Source organism: Pan paniscus, chromosome 2, assembly GCF_029289425.2.
Source record: "Pan paniscus chromosome 2, NHGRI_mPanPan1-v2.0_pri, whole genome shotgun sequence".
Lineage (NCBI taxonomy): Eukaryota > Metazoa > Chordata > Mammalia > Primates > Hominidae > Pan > Pan paniscus.
Genome location: NC_085926.1, coordinates 165,989,220 through 166,006,137, shown reverse-complemented (window position 1 = coordinate 166,006,137; position 16,918 = coordinate 165,989,220). Strand labels below are relative to the sequence as shown.

The 16,918-nt window shown below is 39.4% G+C and overlaps 1 protein-coding gene across 8 annotated transcripts in view; it reads left to right on the top strand.

The window, feature by feature from the left end:
- Positions 1–3,072: 3,072 nt before the first annotated feature.
- GOLIM4 (golgi integral membrane protein 4) overlaps positions 3,073–16,918 on the top strand; it is an 86,750-nt gene continuing 72,904 nt past the window's right edge. For 5 of the 8 annotated variants that reach the window (XM_008970934.5, XM_055110660.2, XM_008970933.5 and 2 more), the window contains exon 1: positions 3,153–4,153. In XM_008970934.5, coding sequence (XP_008969182.3) covers positions 3,967–4,153 — 187 coding nt within the window. In that variant the 5' untranslated portion in view covers positions 3,153–3,966. Of the gene's footprint in view, positions 4,154–4,413; positions 4,541–16,918 lie in introns of those variants that run through there. The other 3 variants (XM_003817687.6, XM_008970931.5, XM_055110661.2) reach the window with 3 other exon arrangements.

Below are 16,918 nucleotides of genomic sequence, written 5' to 3'. Positions count from 1 at the left end.
TGAAGACAACATAGAGTGAAGATTGTTTTATAGGATAAATAACTTTTGTAATTGTCAGATGAAAAGGTTAAAATTAGTTTATTAATACTGAAAAGCTATTTTAAATTTTATTTAATATTCATCACCTTTTCTTAGGTGATGATTTCTCCTACAAATTACAAAATATTGAGTTCCATTTGTAGTAAAGAAATTTAAATAAAAGATTTAGATAATAGAAATTATTTACTCTAGGATCCTAAATATTATTAATTTAAAATCTTACTTTTAGAAATTATACGTCAGTTGTCTCTCTCAATTTTTTATTTTTTCCTTCCCTTATTTTGAAAATGAACAAATTTGATTAAAATGACAAATTCACTTAAGTTAGAGAGAATTAATATTCCCAAATGTTATATTTGCCCTTCTCAAATGTAAGACCTTGAGTATCTTTAAGTTAATTTCTTCCTGCCTCAGAAATAAAATACCAAATCAGTAAAATTCTTCAGGGTTTATAATTTAAAGTTAAATATATTGTTAAATATATGGAATATAGAAATATAATTATATATACTATTTTTAAAAAAGCAAAGAAGCAAAAATAAAATAGAATGAACAACACACCTTCCAAGACCAGTATAAACAGCTCTTATGTTATAATTGTTACCCAAAGGCAATGTTATGTAAATTCATTTTATAGCCCTTGGATAGCTTCCTCATGTTGGCGGCTCAAAAGCTCTATACTGATATTTTCAGGAAACTAGCAGCATACTTTACCTTGGAAATGTAATATTATAAAAATACCACCATTAGTGATTTTATGTACTTCCACATACCCTTCTTGAATTTGAAATAATGGATAAGTTCAGGTAATAATTTTTGCTCTCTTTCAAATTTTATGACTAAAATATTGAGTTGTGTTTTATGGCCTGCATTTATTATGTTCTGTAGAGTCAGCCAGCAGCTTTAGGCAAAGAATATCTTTGGAGTCTGGAATCAGATGCAAAGGAATCAGAGGTTTAAGATGAATCATACATTCAGGAAACATAAGAATTTTCCAAAGATTCTAAAATACATATTGTACAATACATGAGCAATAATTTTCCAACCCTCTATACAACTTCTTTTTCTTTTGTGGCTAGGATAATTTTCTCTTCAAATATGGGGCAAGATTATTGCCATAAACTTTATTTATTTATATATTTATTTATTTTGAGACAGAGTCTCACCTCTGTCGCCCAGGCTGGAGTGCAGTGGTGTGACCTTGGCTCACTGCAACCTCTACCTACCAGGCTCAAGGGATCCTCCCAACTCAGTTTCCCGAGTAGCTGGGACTATAGGTGCACGCCACCACGCCCAGCTAAATTTTTATATATTTTTTTTGTAGAGGAGGGGTTTTGCTGTGTTGCCCAGGCTGGTCTCGTACTCCCAAACTTAAGCGATCTGTTCGCCTTAACCTCCCAAAAGTGCTGGCATTACAGGAGTGAGCCACCATGCCCAGCCTAAATTTGGATGTTTTTGGAGGAAGAGTTTGTTTAACAAAGTACTCTGACAACAGTAAGGAATGTTTAGTTATGAGGAATTTTAAAGGGATTCCAGTAATTATCCAATCTTAATTTCTGAGAGTCAAACTAAAAAAGAGGAATTTAAAGTGGTAGATTTAATAATAAGGAAGATTATCTAGTATTTACACAACAAAACTCCCAAACTCCTTTAGATTGTTTTCTTTTACAATCAGATTCTCATGTTAATGGAGATACAATTTCTTACTGTAACTTGTTTAATAGAATGAGAACATTGTTTCTATTGAAGAAAAAGACATAGAGCAGGGTTTGGATCTGGATTCTAATCTTGCTGAGTAACTAACTTTATGCAAGACCTAAAAGGTCCTAGAGCTGTCATAGTCACTTTGATAAACTTTGGCTTCTTTACCAACATGAAAGTCTAACACCCTGGCTGTGATCAGTGAGACAGTGTATCTGCACACGAAAGCATTTTGAATAATATAACGCAAGTTATTATTTATTAAGGAAAAGCACATGCAAGACACACTTTATTTTTACAGTGGTATAAATGCCACAGGGTAGCATCGTTATAAATTCAGTTTATTTTAGGGCTTTAGCAACCTATAATTTCAGAGTCCACCTAAAAAAACTTTTGCACCAGGAACTGTCTTTCTGTTGCATTTAGCTAAAGAGATTTACCCCCATTTTGAGCACTCAGGCCCATTAGCAATGGTAACGACTAAAGTCCAGTTAGAATATAAAAATTATGCAGTGTATCATAAATTACACCACACTATACAGACAGATAAAATTTACTTTTCTTAGAATTCAGGTCAACAGCAGAAACAAAAATTATCATTTGTGCATAACCTTAATTATTCCCAAGTACACAGAAAAAATAAATGCAGTATACATTTCTTCGAAGAGGTTTGTGGTTATTACCTTTCCTGTGCTGTACTAGTTTTTACATAGGGAACCTTTGTTGCCCTTTAAAATGTAATTTAGAAATGTAACTGATGTGTTTTGCCACCAATAAAACAAATACATATGACAAAATGAATGGATACTCATTTCAGTCTGTACGATTTGTTTTTAAATTATTCTATTTGCAGCTAGAGGAGAGATGTGAGATCATTTCTTTCCTCTCTGCCAATGGCAAGCCGATTTCCCCAGCCCACGTGGACAATTGAACATTAAGTCTAGCGTGCTTCCAGTCACCCGACTCCTGCCGGGCCATCTGTGGGCACACACACATCTAGGCTAGTACACTGGATGGGGTAAGGCAGTCGACATGGCATCTCTGGTTTGACTACCGGGATTGTGCTATGTAGCTATCCCATGTGTCTGCCGCATCAGTTTATTGGACAGGGAAAGAAAGTGTACTCAGCAGAGTGCACACAGTTACTGCCATCCATTCTTTCGTTCATACACACATTTTACTCCGCTCTCCACGTGCGTTCCGAACGAGAACTGGAACACACACACACACACACACACACACACACACACACACACACACACGTGTTCACCGAACCTCACCCAGACTCAGGCCCGGACAAGTCCCCCGCCCACCCAAAGCTCCCCGCCCTTCGCCCTTCCGCCTGCCTCTTCCCACCCTCTCCGACTCCACGTGGGCGCACCCCGGCGCCAGGCGGCCGCGCTGCCCACTGAGCCCCTAGCCGGCCCCGGCACTGGGAGGGAAGGTGCGGCCCTGGGGTCGGACGGACAAAGCCGGCATCCAATCGAGCCCGGCACTGCCTCCCCGAAGGGAGGGAGCGTCTGCTCGGACGGGCCCAATGAGCAAGGAGCCCGAGTGGGACTTCCTCCCGGAATCCCGTTGGCCAGAATAGCCGGGCCGTGGGTGACACGTAAGTTGGGCAGGAGGTGGCGGGGCGGCAGAGGCACCAGCCGACCCGTCAGTGACACCGCTGTGCCGTCCCCAAAACCAGCCGAGGCAGCTGGCCCGTACCCTTCCACCCATTGGGCGGGCCGCACGGGGGCGCGGCCCGGAGTCCTGGTCCCTTTGTTGGGCGCGCACCCCCTCCCTTAGGTGGCAACAAAGTCGTGCAGTGGGAGCCGCCGCGATAGGGCGGGGAGTGGCCAGGGCGGGACTCCAAGAACTGCCCGGGGGCAGCGGGGCCAAAAAGTGGGAAGAAGGAAAAAAGGCAGGAGGCATCTGGGGACAGGCGCGAGGGCAGCCGGCTCTGAAGTATGCGGAGGGCCTCCTCCCGGCCCCGGGCATTCGCGGAGAACGAGCCTCGCAGAAGTTTGGCTGCAGCTGCCCGGGCGGCGTCGATGGCTGCGCGCCCCGCGCCGCGCGGGGGCTGAGCGGGCGCCACTTCCCCTCCGGGCCGGCTTTTGTGTCTGGCATCTCCTCCTCATGCTGCGTCTGGCTACCTCCTGCGGCGGCCGCTGCTGAGACGCTCGCTCGGACCAAGGGGAGGAGACGGCGGGGGCGGCCGCGGCTTTGGGTCCAGGCGGGACTATGGGAAACGGGATGTGCTCCCGAAAGCAGAAGCGGATTTTCCAGACGCTGCTGCTGCTGACCGTCGTGTTCGGCTTTCTCTACGGCGCGATGCTCTACTACGAGCTGCAGACGCAGCTGCGGAAAGCCGAGGCGGTGGCGCTCAAGTACCAGCAGCACCAGGAGTCCCTCTCCGCCCAGTTACAAGGTACGGCTAACGGGACGCGCGCAGCCGGTGGCCAACTTTGCCCCGCGCCTCCACCCGGGCAGGAAAAGTGGCTTTGGTGAGCTATTGGCACTGTGGTTGCCACCTCTGACCTTCAGGGACGTCAGAGGTGAGCGTTTCGGGACTGCCGGCCCCAGAGTGTCAGGGGAGATGACATTCTCATCCTCCCGCTTCTTCCTCCCAGCGGTTAGGTTTAGAACTTCGTAGCACCAGCCCATCGTCCCGCTGGGCGTTTGGTGGGCGGGTGCACAGAGAGTCCTTTACCCGAGCTCTTGTCAAAGGCCCAGCTGCAATCGGGGCAGGGAAACTAGTAGCCCTCCGCCGCTTCTGCCAGCCCTGCTCTGAGGAGCATTGTTCCGTGGATTCTAGGTATTTGCTTTCTTGTTGACTTGCTCAGTTGCTTAAAAAATGAAGAGTTTGGCAGAGATTTCTCAAACTGTGCTGTTTTTCAAGGGAAAATTAAGCCATGACCCAGCAGCTTAATTAAAGTCATGGCCCAGTCGAATGGAAGGAACCTAGATCTGGACCTGCTAGTTTCTTATTTCTTATTCTTTTAATTTAATAGGATGTCTTTAGAGATGCTGGATGTGTGGGAAAAGTCCACACTACATACCATTCACCATCCTGCAGTAGTTTATTTCTTTCAAAACAGGTTTACTTGTCTTCCTAAGTAGCTTTTACTTCATCACAGAGATGCATGTATGTTACAGTTAGCTTCGGGAAGCCAAAGAGGAGAAACACAGGTTTTCACTTTGCCATGCACAGCAAACCCAACTTGAGCAAGACCTGTAGAAGAGCTTAAAGTTTCTATCCTATTTTAGAATCTAATTTAATGTAATTTTCACAAACATAATTTACTTTAAATGTAAATTCAGAATTTGAATTTGAATTTACTTTTAACGTAAATTCAAAGCATCATGTCCTCTTGTTAAGGACGTATCCTATACATATTTTTTTTGCAAGCTTTTACTTGTGGTTAGTTTTCAATACTTATGCAGCTTTCTCCCCAACCAAAAAATAATAATAAATAGCTGTAAGTGGTGAAATGTTGGCAGACTTTGCTGATGATGCAAATATAGCTTGTTTAATATTGCTAGGTAGATAGATGCAAGCTAGAGGGATGTTTCTGTGTATGTGTGTGCAGATATGAAACAGATGCCTCTTCTTTGCTTCAGTTATTTTGAGTGTTTTCTAGTAAAAAATTTAAGATGAGAGAAAATGATACACATCCGATTGTTTGGACTTAACTTGCTCTTCCCAACTTAGAAGAAAGAAAACTATTTTTAGCTTACTGACGCTGCATAGCCACAGGCAATGAAAATATATGGCTCGGCTTGGTTCAAAAGTAAAACCCGTTTTGATACGCTCTTAGGTTCACAAAATTTTCTTTAAACTCATTGAAATTTACCCATGAGTTATTGTTGGTATGAGAATATGGATATTTGTTTACTTATTTATTTACAAGATATCAGTTGCTTCCCTGTGAAGTTCCATGGAGTCAGACCAAGGGAAAAATTTACTGTCTAATAGTACAACAGGACTAGATTTTCATAAACATGGCTGGAAGGGGCATGTATGGTGGATTATATGAGGTTGTGTGTGCCTTGGTCTCTTAGGAGTCCCATGAGGGCAAAGGCTGTCATTTTCACCATTACCTCCTCAGCACCACACTGTGCCTGACACTCATTAGGGGAATCAATGCATGTTTATTCAAACAACAAACAAAAATTATTCTGAACTGTGGCGAGTAAGTTCATCCCAGGCACTTTTGTCTTTCTGAGACTTTGCTTCTGTGTCTTTGCTTTTTGAAAGCCAAATAAAACAAGAAAATATTTTGTTCAAGTAGCTCCTTTGCCTCAACGGCCTATGATGGACGATGGATATTGTTGACTGAGGCCCTAATTTCTGAGTAATGGCCTTTATTTGCAGTATTTCATTTTGAAATTTTAGAAATTTCTTTTCTAATTTGCCTTTTCTTTTTTTTAGTGATGGTGGTGGTAGTGGGGAAGAGAGGTGGTAAATGGTAATACAGGATCATTAAAATATACAACTTTTGTTTTGCAGCAGATGGAAATGTTCTACCTAATTTGAATAAGTGGCTTCAAAGTCCCTTTCTTAATTTATTCTTTTGTCATTTCCTCTCTAATTATGGTGCTACAAAACTTGCAGTATAATTGTGCATGAATAATTATTTCACAAGCAGGCTAAAGTATTTTTTTGTTTGTTTTTGTTTTTTGTGGATTCGCTTTTGACTTCAGTAGCATTTATTTTGGATTTCCCATGTGTAAGCCATTTAATGAACATTTTCTGGTGGTATGCAACTTTTGCTTCCCTTTTCCAAGACAAATGACATTTTACTCAACAGCACTGTGTACCACCTGCATAGATGGGCTTTTAGGACATCAGGCTCTCCAGTCTTAATACTTGTTTAGTTAGGTGGGATTGCTTGACCTGGCTTGGATTAAGATCAGAATTAATGACTTTAAAAAGAGTGGTCTTTTTAAAAATGACTCTTGAAAAAATTTCAGTAGTTTAGACCTATAACCTGATGATGTGCGTTTGTTAAGTGAGCGTATTTAGGTCACCTTCAGTTTAAGAATAGATTATACTCCATAGATTCCTTTGAAAGTGGGTTACTTGTAACCCCAAGTTAACAAGTTTTATTGTAGAAGAGCCCCATAACTAGAAGATGGTGGGGATGGCATGCAGAAAGGTCAGAGACTAGGCAAACCCCTTCCACTATAAAAATATCTATGTCTGCCTGTTTATCTATCCCTCTTAGCAATCAGTCATCTATTTATCTCCCATACTGGCACCTTAATTATACTGAGGAGTGGGACAGAGGTCACATACTGGTGGCAAAGGTAATAACAATCTTTGGCCAGCACAGTGTTTATATAACCTTTAAAGTTTTTAAACTGCTTTCAAGTGAGCCATGCTCCATTGTCTGTATCTATAGGCAGTGTTTCTCAGTCTAGACTGCCCATTAGTATCACCTGGTGGCTCCCAGACCAATTAAATAACAGTCTATGGGGGGTGGAACCCAGGCTTCAAAAGTCTTTAAAGCTCCCCTGGTGATTCCTGTGTGCAGCCAAGGTTGAGAGCCACACCTCTATAAAAAATCTTAAAACTGAGCCTTTCCGTGCATTTACTTTACTTGTTTGGCCCCAGAGACACTTGAATTTTTTATCTGAGTATGTGATTAAAAGCAGACTGGTTTCTAGACTGTAATTCAATTCTAGTTCTACAACCTTTTATGTGAACCTTGACGTTTTTCTTATTTATAAAATGGAGATTAGAATAACCTATTTTATAGAGGTATTGTGAGGATTAATGAAGATGATAGACTGTAGAGCTCTTAGCACATACTTGGCATATAGTGGGTACTGCTCGTTAAAAGTTAGCTGTTATCAGAATCCCTCTTTGAGGTAAGCTGCTTTATCCCTTTTACTCTTGCCAGGTTTGTCATGGGTAATTTCAAATTTTGAAATTGGCAGAATTTGTTTATGTAGCTAACCACCTCCTTTTATTGTACCTTAAATGAACATCAAGGAATATGCAAACATCCAGTGTACTTTAATCTGAAGAAAGGACCTTCCTTGACAATTTAAACTTGGACTGCAGTTACTGATTAACTCTGTTCTGGATCATATCAGATTAGGAGAGGGTGTGACTGCTAAGGTAATAATTATGTGCTGTGAGATCTGGGAGAGAGATATAACTATTTAAATTTTTATAAAAGGCATTTAGTGTAGAGGCAAAGAGCCTGACATTCCTAAAACACAGTATTGCAATGCTTTTGGACTTCCAGGGATAAGGAGAAACCATCCAGAAAAAGTTTATGTAAGGTTTATATGTTCCTATTCCAGATGAATATGTTACAACTATTTAAAATTTAAAAAAAAGGTCACAAATGTGACCTGTAGAAGTGCAGAGTTACAAGTGCGGATTTCTCACATGCATATATTGAGTTGTGGTGAAGTCTGGGCTTTCAGTGCACCCAAAGAATGGACATGTTTACCCCACAGGAAAATTTCCAACTCTCACACCCCTGCTAGCCTCCCACCTTTTGTAGTCTCCACTTCCACTCTCTATGTCCATGTGTGCCCATTGTATAGCTCCCACTTGTAAATGAGAACATGCTATCTTCGACTTTTCTTTTTCTGAGTTATTTCCCTTAGGATAATGGCCTCCAGGTCCATCCATGTTGCTGCAAAAGACATGATTTCATTCCTTGTTACGGCTGAGTAGTATTCCATGGTGTATATATACCACATTTTCTTTACCAGTTCTCTGTTGATGGACGCTTAGGTTGATTCCATATCTTTGCTGTTGTGAATAGTGCTGCAATAAACATACAAGTGCAGGTATCTTTTTTGTATAATTATTTATTTCCCTTTGGGTATATACCTAGTATTGGGATTGCTGGAGTGAATGGTAGCTCTATTTTTAGTTCTTTGAGAAATCCTGATACTGTTTTCCAGAAAGGTTGTGCTAGTTTACATTCCTACCAACAGTGTATAAGCATTCCCGTTTCTTTGCATGTTTGCCAACATTTGTTGTTTTTTGACTTTTTAATAAAAGCCATTCTGACTAGTGTAAGATGGTATCTCACTGTGATTTTAACTTGCATTTCTCTCATGCTTAGTGATGTTGGGCATTTTTTCCTATGTGTGTTGTCTTCTTGTCTAGCTTCCTGTTAAAAATGTCTTTTCATGTCCTCTGCTCAGTTTTTAATTTTTTTTTTTCTTGTCAAGCTGCTTGAGTTCCTTGTAGATTCTGGATATTAGCCCTTTATCAGGTGCATACTTTGCAGATATTTTTTCCTATTTTGTAGGCTGTCTGTTTACTGTGTTGTTTCTTTCGGTGTGCAGACATTTGTTATTTAAGTGTTTTTTGCATTGGGCTCCTCTAACACTTAGGATGGCCCACTGGCCTAAGCATGAATACATCTTGTCATTGGTTACTTCTTTGCTTTCAATCTTCCCTAAATCTACTTTTAGAAAGGAAACATTGGCCAGGCACCCTGTCTCTCGCCTGTAATCCCAGCACTTTGGGAGACTGAGGCGGGTGGATCACTTGAGATCAGGAGTTTGAGACCAGCCTGGCCAACATGGCTAAACCTCATCTCTACTAAAAATACAAAAATTAGCCAGGTGTGGTGGCACATGCTTATAATCCCAGCTACTCAGGAGGCTGAGGCATGAGAATTGCTTGAACCTGGGAGACAGAGGTTGCAGTGAGCCCAGTCAGCCCCCTGCACTCCAGCCTGGGCAACAGAGCGAGACTCTGTCTCAAAAAAAAAAAAAAAAAAAAGAGAGAGAAACATCTTCAGCACAGAACCAGGCTTTTTTTATTCCTTCATCTCCAGTGTCTGGTGCCTGGTAGTACCTATGTAGTACTTTTTCTTGGCCTATTAATGTGCATATATATGGTGGTATTGTGCGCAGTGAGGTATAATAGATACAGGCTGAGGCGTCAGAGCACTTGGATTTGATTTCCTGCTATCTTATTTTGCTAGCTGTGTGGTCATGGGCAAGTTATTTAACCTTTCTGTGACTCAATCTATTGATATGTAATAATCAGGATAATAGTACTTACAAAAGGTTATCTTGAGAATCAATAGTGTTAGCTGATGTGCAGTGCTTAGAAGGGTGTAGCTTGCATTTTGGATGATTGAGGAAACATATACAACAGGGTGGTTCATAGACCTCAGCAATTTAGACCACAAGTGTGGGCAATGTGTGGTAGGTGTACTAATTTTCAAGTGCAACGTTAGAACTTAAAACATGAACTAGACGTTGTCTATTAAATGGACATCTTCACTGAAGTACAACTTAGAGTTCAATGAAGAGACTATCATTTTTGCTTGATCCTGTACCATTTAGAATATGGAACAAAAATACTCAAGTTCAGTAATTTTTATTTGTATGTAAATTCCTTCCCTGAATAAAAGATAAAAGCTTCCAAATACCTTTTGAAGCTCTGATTCAGTGAAGCATTCTTTTGAATATGTATGATTTGCGCATAATCTATAATCGATTTCACACATTGTGCCCACCTTAGTCATCCCTCTAATATGTAACATGCCAACTCTAATGAGAGTGCTGGTGTCCAGGTAAATAATTGGTTGCTGTGTAAGAGAATTACTTGTTATCTGGGAGCCTTTAGTTTAAGTTCCAAGTAGATTGGAAGCCTTGCCTTGATTTCTTTTTATTCTTTCTTTTCTTAGGAAGGACAGTTTCCAGAAGGGCTGGGGTACAATACCACATTACCGTGGCTGAAGGAATAAGTGAATTGGAGTTGGGGAAATGAATACTGACTAAATATGGTGTGAATCAAAAAGCAAAGGATTGGAGAGAAACCAGAAGAGGGCAGGGAAAGAAAAGGGGACACATATCACCTGGTGACTTTTCAAAGTACTGAGGAAGAGTTTTGTTCACATCTTTATGCCCTAAAAGAAAAGCAGCAGGAAATGGTGACTGGAAAGCTGGTTGGGGCATCAGATGTGGTTTCAGTGCAACTCAGGCATTTACCAGCCGGGTGACCATGAGCAGGCAAATAACCTCTCTGAACTTCAGCCTCTTCGTGTTTTAATTTGGGTTAGCAGTGTCTAACTTGCAAACTTGTATGGATTAGAAATAGTGCATCTAAAGTGACTAGTATGAGTCCTGGAGAATATTACTACTACCATTTATTAGGTGACCAGAACTACTGTTGTTGAATTAATATTGGGCTTCTTTTTATTTTGCCCAGCCTTTACTACATCTAGTAGGTAAGAGTGTTATTAGTGCTGGCCTAAAAGTGGCTCCTTTCTCTATGTGCCCTACTTGGCTGAAACTTTTTGATTAAGATATTCTCACTCTGTCTTTTCTACCCTTTTGAGCCGTTCTTGGGGTGGAAAAAACCTGAAAATGCTTTACATGATAGCAACTAAGAGTTGTTGTTTTTCATTTTGACAGCCAGTGGTTCTTCTTTTATCATTAAGGACAAAGTGGTTTTGCTACTTTTGCCAGTAGATGGTTTATGGGTTTTATAGCTTTGTTTTGAAGTGAAAGTTATGTATCATATAGCTTTATTATAAAAGAAAAATGATAAACTATATTTTCTTTTTAGCCAGTGTTCTTTGCAGTGAATTTTAGTAGAATTTTGAAAACTTATTTGAGGAAATTAAATTATTTTTAATCCATAACACTTATTGAGTACCTACCATGTTCGGGTTCAATGCTAAGCTTATTACATGCATTATGTCATTTAACTGTGACACTAGCACTTTAATCTGAATGAGCAATCTGAGGCTTAGAGAGGTTAATTAACTTGCCAGTGTCAAGATCTAGCCTGATGAAACTAAGCTTAGAAACCTAATGTAACTTTTTCCATAGTGCATCATTGCCCTGAAAATTATTTTAGTGTCTCTCATGACAGTATTAATGGTTTTAAGAAAGTAGGTTAGGTGGGTCATATGGGGATTCATGATAAAATTTAGAATCAGAAATAACGGGTGTACTATTTGATGCAGCATTTCCAGGGTACAAGAAATTTGCTGCTGGTATGAAAGATGATTTTGGTTGATACTGGAGTTGATTTTATGTGGCATGTAGATGTTGCCTGAAATGACAGTGAATCATATAATGAAAAACTTATTTCCTTTCAATGCTTTCCTGACAAGTAATGGAGAAATTCTCAGTTTGAGGCTAGAATCTCTCTCCTAGAGAGTTGCTTCTCTGTTTTTCCAAAGAGAATAGACATTAGGCAGCCAACAACTTGATAGCTAGAATTTAATAATTGTTTTGTTGTATTATTGTATTTAATTTTAAAATTAAATCTATTACCAATCATTAATGCTATGTAAATCAGATTTTTCATTTATAAAGTAGTGGTGTAAAAGTTTCCTGTTTAAAGTTTATTTTAAGGAAAAATAAACTTATTTAAGTGATTATTTGGTGGATTCAAAAAAACTGTACAAGTTTTGCATGAGTGTAGTAAGAACTCGCCTGAGGGGTGCCTGCATGTCTGAAGTTTAGGAATGCATTGACTGATCAAATTGGATACAGACACTGAATTTTACAGTTAGTTAACTGAATTCTAAGGTGGATAAGTCACTTACCAGGTAGCTTAAGCTAAGCTGAGAGCCCACATACTCTGACTCCCAGTACAAGATAATACCCCTTCACTGCTCTGTGCTGTCTCTGTAGACTAGGACCCTCTTCTCTGTGAGAAGAAATGGTCATTGCTATTTTTAAACAGTGCTGTGTATTTCTGAATGGTATATTTGTGTTCTTTGTTTTTATTGACCCATGAGTGCATATGCAGAAGACATGTCAGTCATTGTCCTTCACTGATAAGCTTTACTAAATAGGCTCATAGCCTGGAGGGACATGGGCATGAAATAAATTGCTCTCTATAGCCGTATGACGTTTTAAAAAATACTACTTTAACTATTTTTCATACATAAAATGTCACAATATGATAGTGAATAGAAAATTAAGATGTGCTGTCATTCTGAAGGATAGGCATTATAGAACATTGAAATGATATTATTTGCTTTTCTTTGGGAGTGCATGAAGTTAAAAAAATTATAATCATTTTAGGAGAGTCAAACATTTCATTTTCCAGTTCACATCTCATTTAAAATGCCTCCTTTAATTGGAATCTTTGTTACAAACAGAAAAAATAATCTGCAAATCAAGATATTTAGGACAGCTTTGACATTGCTTATGTGTTCTCTTGATAATAGCTATGATGCTGTCAAATAAATATTATAAACAGATTAAAATTTGGCAGTTGATAATTGATTAATTTGGTTTAGAGAAGTTTATCAAGTTTTATATTAGTGAGATTTATTAATAAATAATATTAATATTAGAAATCTATGATGCTTGCCCTTCTGCATCAGTAGCTCAATCTTTTAACAGACAGAAAATGTTTTAAAGTAGTTTATATTTTATTTAGAGGTTTGGATGCTATAAAACAAGTTAAATTGTATTGATGTCAAACATCACTTTTATTAAAATATGAAAAATAATTTTTTTACTGTATAGGCGGTCATCACCTCAAAATCTAGATGTCATCCAAATTTGATCCAGGTGTGGGTGAGGCCCCTTAGGTATCCATACAATCTTTAACTATAATTCTTCAAGTATGCTTCCTCTTTATCTGTAGATCTGTGAAACCAGAGTCAAATTACCTGCCCTCAACACAGCCAACATATGGTGGTAGGACAGGCATAAAATACCTAGATATTCCCGTTTAAAAAAAAGGCAGAAATGTGAGAAAAATAGGAGTCACCTGTCGATAGGAATTTTGAAGTCTGTTGAGGCAAGTGCTCCTGTAGTAGGTCTCAAAGCCTGGGAATAGTTCTCCAGGGCTCTTGACTGTACCATTTGGTTTCTTGGTTCCACTCTGAGTCATCTTTCCTTTTTCGTGAAAGGTGGCATATGTTTGCAGCTGAGTGGTTTTCTCAGCCTGCTTCCTACCGGTAGAATTTTAAGGACCCGTGGCCTTTTTAAATTTAGTACTGCTTCTACCCCTTTTGGTCCAAATAGGCAGTGGTTCTGCTGATACAATCTTCTCAAAAAGTTTGTGGGTCTCCTGTGAAACTTCTTTGAATTTTCTCCATTAGACAAAAGCCACATTCATATATCTCTTGGAGATAAGTCTTCTCTACTTTGGGCTTGTGCCAAGATCGGGGAGAGACAATGCATGCCCTTAAATTTCCCAAAGGCTCATTATGAGGCTCTGAGGAACCCTTAGGAGGTCCTGTCATCTGATGAAATAGTACTCTGAGATATCACTTTTGATCATTCCAAGATTTTAACAAACCGATTTTATAAGACAGCCTCCGCTTTTGTCTTTAGACCATGTTTTTCTGGTAGTGTCCTGGAATTGATCTTTTCTTAAAAGCTGTTTCTTAATTTCAACATTATTTGCTGTCTAGAAAAGCTAAGAATTTTCGTAACTATCAAGTCCTGCCTCCTTTTTGTTTAGCAGTCCTTCCCCCAATGTATCTCTTTCTTCTCATAGTTTACCATAAGACAGTAAGAAGAAACCAGGTGACATCTTCAGCACTTTGCTGGTAAATGTCCTTAACTGGATAACTCAGTTCATCTGGCACATTTTTTTTTTTTAATTCCCATGTAACTATAAGTGACTGCTGGTCACATTAACTACACCTAAGTGTGGTTATTGCTAAACTTTAGCCACTACATAATTTTTAGTTTCCATAAACATTTTCTCACTTTCATTTAAGCCCTTCCATCAGCCTTATTAAATTCCAAAATTCTATGTACAGTGTGTTCGAGGCACATTCTCACTAACACTTTTCTTAAGGTCCACTACACAGTTCCAAAGCCACTCCCACCTTTAGGTTTTTATGACAGCACCCCACTTCAAAATCTATATTAGTTATCTTGTTGCATAGCAAATTATCTCAAAACTTAACTGTTGTAGAACAATGAACATTAGCTCACAACTTCCGTGGGAAAGGAATCTGGGCTTAACTGGGTGACTCTGCCATGGTCACTCACAAGGTTGCAGTCAAGCTGCTGATCAGTGTTTAGTCATTTTAAAACTTGATTGGGATTAAAGGATCTACTTCAAAATTCACTCAGGTGGTTGTTGATAGGCCTTAGAAAATCCATTTCCAATCACACTCATCTGGGGCCTGCCACAGGAATACGTCATGATATCATAACTGGTTACCCCCAGGGCAAGTGTATTCGTCTGTTCTCACATTGCTAGAAAGAACTACCTGAGACTGGCTGGTTTATATAGAAAAGAGGCTTAATTGACTCACAATTCCACAGGCTATATAGGAAGCACGGCTGGGAGGCCTCAGGAAACTTACAATCATGGCGGAGGGCAAAGGAGAAGCAAGCATGTCTTACTCTGGTGGAGCAGGAGAGAGAGGGTGAAGGGGGAGGTGCCATACACCTTTAAACCATCAGTTCTTGTGAGAACTCAGTCACTATCACGAGAACAGCAAGGGGGAAATCCACCCCGATGATCCAGTCACCTCCCACCAGGCCTCTCCTGCAACATTGGGAATTACAACTCAGAGCCAAACCATATCAGCAAGAGATCCAAGAGATTGATAAACAGTGTAAGCACTGAAGATAAAAGTGAAGGTGTTTTAATAACCTAATCTTGGAAGTGGTATCTCATCACTTCTGCCATATTATCTTCATTAGAATTGAATCTCTACATTCAGCACATGCCGAATTCAGCACAAGGGAAGGGCTTAGTGAGATTGTGAATTACAGAAAGTGGAGATCATTGGGGGCAGCCTTCGTAGCAGCCTACCATAAGGTGAGTATAGTTATTTGAGTATTATTATCGTCATTGTTGGCAACATCATTATTCCCAAAGTTGTCATAAGCTAACATTCATTGAGCACTTGCTGGGTACCAACCACTGTTCTAAATCATTTTTCTTGGATTATCTGACTCAATACTTTTGTAAAAATGTTTTACTACATTCTAAAATGTGACTTAGCATTAAATTGGAAATATATTAGCAAGAAGCGGCATTTAAAATTATAGCTTCACGGGGAAATTACCTGGTATTTAAACGGGTTGACCTGGGAAAATTAAAAATCCACGTGACTCTTTGAAGTATAAACCCAGTCGGTAGTTCATTAAGTAAAATACCCAAGTGGAAGACATCATGTCCTTGGGGAGTTTCAAAACCCATTGATAATATGCGAACTGTTTCTTTGGCAAGTAGATAGGAATGCACTGCAGCATGTTCTTTTGACTTTATAGACTGCAGTCCTTGGTGAAGTTTTATTTGATAGGAGATTTTTTTTTATACTTTTACTGGTCTTAGCCAGATATTTTTGATTTAAAGAAAGCATTAATTGTAACTGGTAATTTCAACTTGTTCATTCTCTCCTACTTTGAAAGTCATTTAAAAATTGCAATATATGAGTATTCTTTCGTGATACTAATGAAGTCAAAAGTAGAATATAAGAATACGTTATGAAAAGGTCATTAAGTGTGTTCTGAACAGTTATAATTCCACATTCATAGTATGTCTTCATTCACCTAAATATAGTTTAGTTATTACAAATACAAGAGAAAAATATTCTTTTTATTTGACTTCCATTGTACTTTCCAAAACATATTTCTGTAAGAGATTGGATTGGGAAGTGGATAGATTATATTTTGTCAAAATGTGTTTGAGGCTGTATTTCATTCAATAATTAAAGATTGTTCTGCTCTTGTCAGTGAGAAGTTGTTGTTGAATTTCTGTAGAACCAGTGTTTCTCTTCCTGCCCCATTGCTGTGTGTATGGGTGCCAGGTTTCTGCCATGATGTTCACTGGCATTCTAAGTTGCTGTGAACTCCTGCTCTTGGTGGTATTCATATTGACACTGTCACCCTCTCTGTAACATGTATTCTCTTCTCTATTCTCTTTGACAAAACCAAAATGAGGAAAATTCCCTGCATGTTCTATAATGTATTGATAAAGTGCCTTGTCGTTCTTAGAGAGACTTACATACTGTTCTTTCTCTCGTATCTTTTGCACTGAGTTCGAGCAGGGTCCATGTGAACTGAGCCTAGAGTACGCTCCCTTATGTTGAAACTGTCCAAGGGAGCAGAAGCTACTAGTTACCTAGAATGGTAGTATTTGTGAGTACATATGTGGCCCTTTATAGAGAGACTCTAAGATGTCTTCATCCAAGGGTCTCACAGTAACAATATTTTGAGGAGGGGCTGAGCTTTAAAGAAAGTCGGCTTTGTCATT